Source organism: Salvelinus sp. IW2-2015, unplaced genomic scaffold (assembly GCF_002910315.2).
Source record: "Salvelinus sp. IW2-2015 unplaced genomic scaffold, ASM291031v2 Un_scaffold6175, whole genome shotgun sequence".
In the NCBI taxonomy this organism is placed as follows: Eukaryota; Metazoa; Chordata; class Actinopteri; order Salmoniformes; family Salmonidae; genus Salvelinus; species Salvelinus sp. IW2-2015.
The window spans coordinates 7,511-18,510 of NW_019947438.1; the positions used below are offsets into that span (position 1 = coordinate 7,511).

At 46.2% G+C, this 11,000-nt stretch overlaps 1 protein-coding gene and 1 pseudogene across 1 annotated transcript; one reads left to right on the forward strand and one right to left on the reverse strand.

Moving 5' to 3' along the window:
* Window positions 1–1,305: 1,305 nt before the first annotated feature.
* On the reverse strand, window positions 1,306–6,327 carry LOC112078745 (far upstream element-binding protein 2-like; annotated as a pseudogene).
* A 445-nt stretch (window positions 6,328–6,772) lies between these two features.
* LOC112078744 (ATPase family AAA domain-containing protein 5-like) lies at window positions 6,773–10,118 on the forward strand (the record flags this gene model as incomplete). Its single annotated transcript, XM_070442127.1, has 6 exons — window positions 6,773–7,212; window positions 7,411–7,473; window positions 7,590–8,858; window positions 8,918–9,408; window positions 9,732–9,822; window positions 9,954–10,118. Coding segments are annotated over exons 2-6 (2,067 nt in total), but the record flags the coding sequence as incomplete, so codon positions are not given.
* Window positions 10,119–11,000: the final 882 nt, after the last annotated feature.

Here is an 11,000-nt window from a genome sequence, read left to right on the forward strand (position 1 = left end):
GTAGTACGTATCTGCAAAACAGCCACTGCTCCACTGCTCCTTGGGGAAACTGTTGTACATACAAAGTGTATTTGGAAAGGACTGGCCATAGAATATGCCCGCTCGCCAGTCTATGCTTACGTGACAGACATATGGCAACAATCGCATTTTAGTGAACCTACCCTAGTTAGCATTAGCTGCAAGATCAAAATGGAAATAGCATATTGTAAACATAAAGTAGGACTTCTCGTCATAATCGTAACTGAGGACTAAAAATTGACGAGGGTCACTAGTGTTAGTGAGCTCTAATCCTCCAGCACAATTCTCGCACCGCACATATACGTAAGTTACAATTATGGCTTCAAGTTAGGAGGGTAAAATATCGTCTATTTCTTAATAGACAAACCTCTCGTGACTTATCTACGTTGATCCAGTACGAATCTCTCCAACGGAAGCTTATCATTCCAAAAATTCTTCACTTTTTAAGAACGCCTCTTTTCTCTCTCTCTCTCTTCCACCCCTCCTTCCTTGCTCAGGGTTCCCCTCCACGGCCGTTGCCCTCAACTGGCATGTCCGCCCGAGGGTTCCTGGGGTTAATAGGGATCAGGATTATAGGGGACCCATGGGCCTGGTTCCCAGACCTGGACAACAGGACAGAGGGACCCTGGAAGCGATGGCAACGCCAAGGGTGGCTACGACAGTGCGCAGGGGGCAGGAGGGTGGAACACTGGTGGATGTCCCCCCTATGCGATTTCGTGTGAATGGCGAGGGAGTTGTGATAATTTCTCACAATTCCGAGCCCACACAGTTGGTGGCCACTTTGTGAAATCGAGACGGGAGCGGGGAGAAATTACCAACAAGGATCCGCAGTCAACCCAGCAGGACATGGGGCCGCTTTGTGGTTGGACATCTTCCCCGCACTCAGCTGAGCCCCCAACTGGTGGAGTGCCTCTTAACCTTCTAAGGCTATCTATGTCAGTATCATTCCAGATGGCCCTTCCCATCCCGCTAGTTCAGCATCACGACAATCACCGACCTCCAAGAGTCATTAGCAGGAGGATTACTAGATCGAAGGTATCCTGACCCACGCGAGTTCCTGCCATTCAAGAAACCCGATAAGAGTGGCAACAAAGTGCGCACGTGCCAATTCACGGGCAACTGATTTACACGTGCACTGTTACCGCGTGTAGCTTAGGTGTATCCCGGTTGCATAGCGCGTCAAAAAAATACCTTTTATCCTCGACAATAGAGACCTGATTAACTAGACGCTGAATAGGCGGTGCTGCAGCGGAGAGCCGGGATCGTGAATGACAAAGAGCTTGAAGTTCAGGGTCGCCGTTTGGGGGCACGCTTGGCGGGAATGATCTCCACAAGGCCAAGTCTGCTGGTTGATGGCCTTGATGTTTTCCCCGCCCGTCCGATCACAAGGCAACTTGTGGCCCGGAAATGGGAGAAAGTAATTCCTCCTCCACAACCAGGGGGACCCAGCTCCCCTGCCCCTCGGCTGCGGCCCCTGCGCCACCCTCGGGACATGCGACTGGAGGCCCGCGGGAGTACCTAGAGAAGGAAGGAGGGTGGAAGAGAGAGAGAGAGAAAGAGGTCTTAATTACATTTTTATTTAGTCCTGTCCTGGACTCAGTCCAGAGTTTTTTAAGTGAGGAATATTACGCTCCTAATAACAGTAATGTACTGTATGGGGAATTGTGGGAATGCTCTAACAACTAGACTATCATTTGTTAGGTTATGGAGTCCATTGTTTTACAATTGTTCCATTTTGTTTTACAATGTTTCAGTGCGTTCACTAATGCGTTGAATGTTCACAAGGCCAGCATCATGGCAGCTCCAATACACTTGTTTGTAAAGTTCCAAGGAAAGCGTGTGAGCAGTGGCTGTTTTTCAGATACTCTACTTGCGTGTGAGGTATGTACTCCCTGTTCCTCCCTCCTCTCTTGACCCTGATGCTCTGCTAGTAGCTCCTGGATGATCTGGGCAGCATTGTCACAGCAGTCCGGTGGGCCCATGATGTGGGCCATCTTATCTGGACCTGTGCCATCATCTACAAAGACAGGACATTTCCTCTGAGTCTTGTGCAACACCACATACAGAATGTAGAGCTTGTTAGTAGACACCACAGAACTTGTGGTTAAACCGTGTAAATTAGTTGAGTAACAGTAGTTCATATGACATGACTATGAAACGTTATATACCTGGTTTAAGTTATATACCTGGTTTAAGTTATATACCTGGTTTAAGTTATATACCTGGTTTAAGTTATATACCTGGTTTAAGTTATATACCTGGTTTAAACTGTATCCTAACTCCTGCGTCGTTCTGAATCTTCTTGATCATCTCCCCGTTGCGACCAATCACCACCCCGACAGAGTGTCGCGGCACTGGAACCTAGCCAATCAGAGAGCAGGTTAGACAGTGCCAAATAGATTAGATTGATAGCTAAAGGAAGGTGCTCCCTCTCTTACGAATAAAACATCAGACCTGTGATGGAGAATGTGAGTCCCTCTCCACACACACACACACACACAGATCCCTCTCACTTACGTCCATGGCTCTTCCACCTCCCCCCATGCGGGAGCCGTACTCGTTCCTGTCTCCGAAGCCAGGCTGATCCCTCTCCCTCAGTATCTCCTGCACCAACTCCATGGCTTGCTGAGCAGACCCACAGGACAGATATTCAAATTCAAACAACTTTATTAAGTCTCCTTAGGGAGAACAGCTATTAGCACATCAAAAGTTGCTACCAAATCCCCCATCTGCAGAGCTGCAGTACAGCATGCCAATTCAATATGGGATGCAGATTGTAGCAAGGCCTTGTGTTACCTCCACTTTGTATGGCTCCCCGATGATGCGCAGGGGCTTGTCCATGTTGGGTCCCTGAGACGCGTCCTGAATCAGGATCATCTTCACTCCTGCTCGCTCCTGTCAACGCCGCAGACAGACAGCATGGTCAGCTCTGCTCAACCTACTGATGGCAACGATTCACAACACTCACATGGTCCATGAAATACTTGTGTAATGAGATACGAGAGTTTCCTGCTTATATTTCTTTCATGCTTGCTCTGTAGATTTAACAACCKAAAAAGTAATTTGCATGACTGCACACATCAGCCTGTTTGCGATGAAACTGTCAACATCTCAAAACACACAACGTGTTGTGGAACACTTCTCTGGCTACTGGTGAGGCCGACTGACTGTCTGTATATACCTGTAGCTGTTTGATGGTCTCCCCTCCCTTGCCGATGATGAGGCCAGCCTTGCCTGCGGGAATCATCATCTCCTGCCCTGAGCCACTCTGTCCATTGGTCGCCTCGTGGAAGGATGAGGGGGGCGTGCCCCTCCCCCGAGACACAATCTCATCCAATAAAATCTTGGCTTTCCTAGTCAGAGTGGAAGAGAGAGGGGGGTGGGTCAACTCAACTGATGAGTGCAATAGCACACATTAATAGTGGAACTACAGAGATATGCCATACATAAAGATAGAGCTGTGTAAATTCAGTGGCTAGAGGTGAACAGCATCTTGTGATAACAAGGATCTCACTTACTGTACGGAGTCTGGGGACCCTGTGAGAGAGACACTCCTCTCTGGTAAACCTCCACTGTCTGAAAACAACCAACAGTCAATAACACACACACACGCGCGCGCGCGGACACACACACACGCGCGCGCGCGCGGACACACAACCATAAAAACAGATGAAGAGTTCAACTATAGCTCTGCTCCTAACCATTGACTATAAAGGCCACACTTTCCACAGTCCCTCACCTGGGGCTATCTGAACCTTGCAGCCTGATTCCTGCTGGATCTTGTTGATCTGTTCTCCGCCCCGGCCAATGACTGGAGGAGAGGAAGAGAGGAGAGTTGTAATTTTTATTGATTATGATGTTCATGATGTGTCCAGTAATGTTCAAATTCAACACATGAAAACGAAAAAACTAATCCAAATCAAATGTATTTTGTCACATACACATGGTTAGCCGATATTAATTTGAATGTAGCTAAATGCTTGTGCTTCTAGTTCCGACCATGCAGTAATATCTAACAAGTAATCTAACCTAACAATTTCACAACAACTACCTTATACACACACAAGTGTAAAGGAATGAATAAAGATATGTACATAAAAATATATCAATGAGCGATGGCCGAACGGCATAGGCAAGATGCAGTAGATGGTATAGAGTACAGTATATACATATGAGATGAGTAATGTAGGGTATGTAAACATTATATAAAGTGGCATTTGAGAAAGTGCACTTACTGAGTCCCACCATTCCATCAGGACACTGTACTCCTCTGAGGTGGTTGTGAGCCTGGCACTGTGGGAGAGAGAAGCAAAGCACACAGTTCGTTATCCAAATCGTCAACATATTGTCACCTTAATCTTCTGCTGAAGAACTAATTCCAATCCCCAATACTATTTCACTTCATTTTAAGAGACCTACTTGGATTGTTATGGATTAAATGATGCTAATGACTTGCCTCTGCTGGGCCAGTGCTGCCAGTTGGCTCCGATAGCTGTAAAAGGAAAGAGAGAAAGAAGAGAAATATATAGAGAGAGGACAGGGCTCAGATTACTGACACACTGCAAAATGAGGACAAGACAAAACACAGGTGATGCTCACAGTGACAGACCAGGGGAGAGGGCAGGACAGTACAGACACCGACCAGGGAAGAGTGGTGAAACAGTACTGACACAGAACAGGGAAGAGGGGCCGGACAGTACAGACACAGACCAGGGAAGAGTGGCTGAAACAGTACTGACACAGAACAGGGAAGAAGGAGCCGGACAGTACAGACACCGACCAGGGAAGAGTGGTGAAACAGTACTGACACAGACCAGGGAGAGGGGCCGGACAGTACAGACACCGACCAGGGAAGAGGGGCCGTACAGTACAGACACCGACCAGGGAAGAGGGGCGACAGTACAGACACACGACCAGGGAAGAGGGGCCGGACAGTACAGACACCGACCAGGGAAGAGTGGTGAAACTGTACTGACACAGACCAGGGGAGAGGGGCCGGCACGTACAGACACCGACCAGGGGAGAGGGGCCGGACACAGTACAGACAGACCAGGGGAGACAGTTGACATTCATGTAAGATGGAGCAGGTTTAGTAGGTAGTAGGAGACATGAGGAAGAGCAACTTACAGAGAGCTGTGGCTGAGTCCACGTCACTCTGTGGAGCCATTTTCTTGCTCTCAGGTTGATCTGTGGGAAGAAAAAAAACAAGTAACAAAGGTTGAATCTGATCTCACAATAATCTGTGTGCACACACTCCAGTTATCAGACGTTCACATTGGCAGTGGCCATTTCACAGTCCCCAGTAGTTGTGTTGTGTATGTTTGTATGTGTGTGTGTGTGTGTGGTGTGTACCTGGGTCCTCCAACTGTCGTTTCTTTGCTGTGAAGGGAAAGACGTCTGGTGCATTGATGTTGTTCATAGGGGCTACCCTGCACATTCACCAATCTTGGCAGCAATCTGATGCACAAAAGTTGAAGTCACTTGAACACATAACAGATATTCAAAGAGCATATCATGAATGATGAGAATGTCTGATTTATTTGTGCTGGTCCTGGGTATTAACTAACGTTGATCAGCAACTTCAATATTACATGAGATGCTAATGGTTTGTGAGCTGAATGATGTCAATCAAATGATGTTATAGGATATATACTTTGTTGGGAATGCACTCAAAAACACAGACACGCTGAGGGCTCGGAGCCCGCTTGTCTGTCATAGGACTTTGTCTTTGCATGCAGCAGAAGCAGCCAGCTCTCAACAGCACAACAACATTGGGAGAGGCTAACTCAACTTGCATGCATTGGTAACAACATCATCACGGTATTTCTGCAGTGGCACGTCAACTGGGTCTTCAAATTCACTTGACTTATAACGTTAACTAGGTAGCTATAATAATCATAACTGGCAACCGTATTGATTGCTCGCCAAACATAGTCAACCAGCTTTGCAAGCTAACAACACGAAACAAGACAATAGTCACATTTTCTTCACCCCTTCCCAGTGGCGCTCACGCGCATAACTACACTGCTCTCGCTTCTGTCTCACCTGCCGGGCCCGTTGTACCGCGTCTGCAAAGGCATCTTTTTTTATTCCACCACCGTTACCGATAGCTAGATGTCCGCCGAGAGGAGCTCCAGCCCCGGGTGCCGGTACCGAGCTGTACTCCGACATGTTTGCGGAGGGGAGAGAGAAGAAAATACGAAAGTTAAAGTGGTGTTTTAGGCCAGGGAGACTGCGCAGGAGCGGGAAGTCAGACGATCAAATATTCCGGGAGGGGAAGCAACCGGAGATGGAGCACTGAGAGCGGGAACAAGGTTTAGATGACTTTTCTACAAATAATGTAAAAACATAAAGTTATATTAACATTATCTGAAGACACTTTATTACAAAATATAATTTCAACCCCAACGTTTCGGAAAATTTTGAAAATAACTTTTGTCAAAGGCAGTCAAAATAACCTTCACAATCTTCCAATGACAGGGACTGTCTGTGCCTATACGTTTTATGGTCTGTGCACTGATCAGAGTATGCATTTGTAGTAGGTGTCATAATTTCCACCTGTACAGTCATTTATTAACAAACCTTGATGGATCATCCAATACAAGCAACGAATAACATCTACTTCACTCTCATTTATTTCAAAACTAGAAGCAGTGGGTTGATCTTTTATCTGCTTTTGCTGTATTTGTTAAATTATTTACAATATCACGTGGGGTGGAGTCTGCAGTCAAAACATCAACAACTGTTCGTGACGTGTACATGTTCTGCCACTGTGAGTGGTGGAGTTGGTGACGCTGAAGCGAAAGGCAATTTGGCGCCTTTGGGCTAGACGAGTCAGGCGGGATTTTTGGAAGACTGAAACCAAACTACCAGTGTACCCAATATACGGAATTATTGCTTATATGTGTCTTTAATTCGTCTTTAATATCTAGAATTTACTTTGCAGTTACATGTTAAAACTTCGTTGTAGTTTAGTTACGCGGTTTTGGGCAGCTTGCTAGCCGATCATTTTCCAACTAACGTTAGCCATGCCATCCAACAATAGTCGGATATAGCTAGATAGATAGATATTATTTTAAGATATTTATTTCCCTAGACAGACAGTTAGTTATCAAGCTATCAACTTTGCCACACAATGACAGTTCGCGTAGCTTAGAGGTTGTGTCTTCTTAGAGGGATCAAGGAGAAGAGCTGGTAAGTTGTGTTCTTTTGTTTTCGCTGACTACCACATTCCACCATTGATCTGTCCCTTAACTAGCTATCCATCTACAGTTGCTGCTTTTCAGGTTAACTGACTACTACTAGTTAGTAGGTAACTTACCTAAGTACTTAACTGAACCAGAATGCACCAACTAGTTAGTCACTGTAACTAAAACCATTTAATTATTTTAGGTCAGTGAAATTATGGCTGGTGTCGTTGCTATGGCATCTGTCATTGAAGATTTTGAAACTCAGGTATGTGCAACCAAATTCCATCTGTCTACACTAGCCTGTGTCAACGCATTGGATWWAKWWWTTTCATTGCATAGTTTTAATAATTGAGAGYGTAATCATCTCACCTTGTTTTACAGCCATGCAAGAGATCATGCAAAGATGCCCATGCTCCTCCTGTCAAGAKGATCACAAACTACTTTTCCCCTGTGCCCAAGCCCATGGAGAAACCATTCTCCCCACCCAGGTCCAACAACATCATGGATTACTTCAGCCGGAAGACCACACCAGTTAGAGAGAAAGGTAGTACCCCAGAGCAGACTAAGGAGAACCGCCTGGGGCCCCAGCCCTCTGAATCACCAGCCAGCCTAGACAGCCCTGTGAGGCTGCCAGCCAAGCCCCCTCAGAAACAGGGCAGGAAGCCCAGCAAAGTTGCCCGGCAGTTACAGGAGACTGATGCTGATGCAGGTTCCACTGAGACRGAGGAGTGTGTGGTCTTAGAGGGGCCAGGAGACAGTGAGGGGTCAGAGGGCAACGTAGTGAGCAGCAGCTGTGGCTTCCTGGGTAGTGACACAGCTGCCCTGCTGGCCCAGTTCAGTGCTGATGCTGGCATGGCTGGAGACACCTGTGGTAAGATTGACCCTGGCGCGGCATGTCCTGAGAAGGCTCAAAAAGACAATCATCCCAAGATGGACTCTAAAAAAAGGGCTCCTGCAAAGAAAAAGGAAAGTTGCGACGGTTCTCCTAAAATTCCTAGAAAAGACAAGGTGACTGTCAGTAAGGCTAAAGCCAAGCAGCAGGAGGATAAGGAAACGGGGRAGTATGTGCCCGAGGTCCAGGAGGCTGAGCTCTCTTTGTGTGATGCAAGCTTAGAGGTGAACGTGGGTGAGGCGTCTCAGTTGAACGGGAGCACCGTCACCATCTCCTTTGAGGACTTCCTGCAGACTCGGGGCCAGGGAGAGGAGAAAGTGGGGGAGAAAAGCGGAGTCGACCCGGAGCCAGAAGACACGTTGGATGTACCCAAAGCCAATGAGCTTTGTCCCCTGCAGATATCTCCTCGAACCCTCACCATCCAAGCTGAGGTGCACACCATTTCCCCCGGCCACGAGCCAGTCCTGGTTGCAGAGAAAAAGATGGCCTCCATCTTCTCCAGGGAAAAAGAGGGGAGCCTAGCACCTGTAGTGGTGAAGTCCGCTTCCTCTYCTCGTCCCCAGTCTAGACCGGAGCTGCTGCATGCCCCAAAAAGGAAGTCCAACGTGGTCCTGCAGGAGGAGGACCTGGAGCTCAGTGTCGTTGAGTCTGAATCATCCACTCCCAAGTGCAGCCAGACTGAGCGAAAGCAGTTCATGAGTGCTTTCAAGCAGCCAGCCAAGCCCGGCAAGGGTCCTGGGAAGCAGCCTGTGGACAAAGTGCTTTCAAGCAGCCAGCCAAGCCCGGCAAGGGTCCTGGGAAGCAGCCTGTGGACAAGGCCTTGGGGGAGGCTGGGGAGGAGGCCGCTGAGGAGGAGAACCACTCTGCTGCCCCAACAGAGGAGCAGCCAGGTAAAAATGCAGCTAAGAAGAAACCGCAGAGACGAGGGAGGAAGAAGGCCTTGGAGCAGGAGTCAGTTCCCTCACCTGKYGCACAAGAAGACCATGTTCCCATGGAGACTGACGCTGTGGAGACTGATTCTAAACCCAAAGGGAAGTCCAACACTGAGGCTAAACCTGAAGCAGAACCCACCACCTCCACATCAACAACAGTCAGGCGGTCCACCAGAGAAGCCCCTTGCAGGCAGACACCTGTTGTTGATCCAGTAACCCCAGTGAGGAAAACAAAAAAAGAAAGGGTGAAAGATGTTGCAGCAGTCACCGAGGACTGCCCGGTCCAGATGTCCACCCKGAAGTCAGACAAGTCCAGACACAGGGTGTTCAGAGCACAGATGGTCTGTCCACCAGACAAGACAGGAAGTCCCATCAGGTGAGGGATGGCCAAGATGTCTTTAAGCATAGTTTTTAATTGTCTCGCTTGTGCATCCTGTTGGTCAGTAACAGAGAGGCAATAGGTTTGGACAAAGATTGACTCGTCCACAATGGAGGCCTGTCCCTAGTCTGGACACTGTTTTAAAGGCAGGACGATACATTACTACAGACAGTAGTGCTTTAGCTTCATGCTGACTTTGTAATATCTAGTTTGCATTGTATATGTTTGAAAATTAAAAWWTTMGGCATTTCATTTGTTTTTGCTGTTTCGACTACCTTGGCATAAACTATTATCATTMTATTGTTACCTTGAACRTTCAGGATGAAATTTACCAGAGTRGTCTTCCAAAGCTCTGCATCAAAGTCTGAGGGTGGAAGTGATTTTGAAATCCTGAGTCCCCTAGCTACTAAGGTYATTATAGCCTCTGTTTTTATCAGTTGGAATATGAAACMGATGTTTTGAATTAGCAGCTATAATTCAGCACACACTTTCCTTTCACTTGTAGTTTTTCTTCTTAAACKCATTTGAATCCTCTTCATCAGGAATCCAATGCATCKAAAAAGAGAAAAAAGGCAAAGAAGTTGGTGGAGAAAGCCCGGGAGATACAGCAGAGTAAAAAGGCAGCAGCGGATAAGGAGGGTCAGAGGTCTTTACGACGCTCCTCCCGGAGCCAGGTCTCGGTCAAGAAGAGCTACAGTGAAGACGAGGTACACTACAGTCCTAATGACATTTCAGTTAAATTAGTTACATTTACCATTACATTAATTCATTTAGCAGACGCTCACTTATCCAGACGACTTACAAATTGGAAAAAGTTCAACATATTTTTTTTTTATTTAATTTTTCCTATATTAACCTTTTATTTAACCAGTAAGCAAATTGAAACACGTTCTCTACAATTGCGAGACTGGCCAGATAAAGCAAAGCAGTCGAACACATTACAACAACCACATAGTCTACACAATGCGAAGTAAAACAAACACTATAGTCAATTAATACAGTGAAAAAAAATAAGTCTATTAATACAATTGAGCAAGTGAGGTGAATAAGGAGGTGACAAGGCAAACGAAATATAAATGTATAAATAAATAAAATAAATAAATAAAAATAATAAAAAAGTCTCATGGAGGTGAAAGTGAATACAACACACCAAGTAAAATAAAACTAAAAAAAAACCTGGAATGTTGGATTTGCAGCGGAAGAGAATGCAAAGTAGAGACAAGAAAACTAATGGGGTGCCAAAGGAGCCCAAATAATAAAATTTAATAAAATAAATAACAGTAGGTAAAGATAGTTGTTGCTAAATTGTAGATGGGTTATGTTATAACGTACTCTAGAGGGGCCGAATCTCATAAGTTTTAGGGCTAATCTTAATACCATCTATCTACTCTGTGTTATGAATGTATAGAAGTGATACGGTGCGTACGTCTGGCGTACACGCAGGGCTTCGTTTTTATTGCTCTTTTAACCTGTAAGTAAGTCCTTGTGAGTGGAATGAGCAGATTTTAAGGTGTTCTATTTTTGTTCCTATCAATCTGTTACACGACTGTCATCCTCGTTATGTGTTAGTCGGTTTGATCTCGACTGAT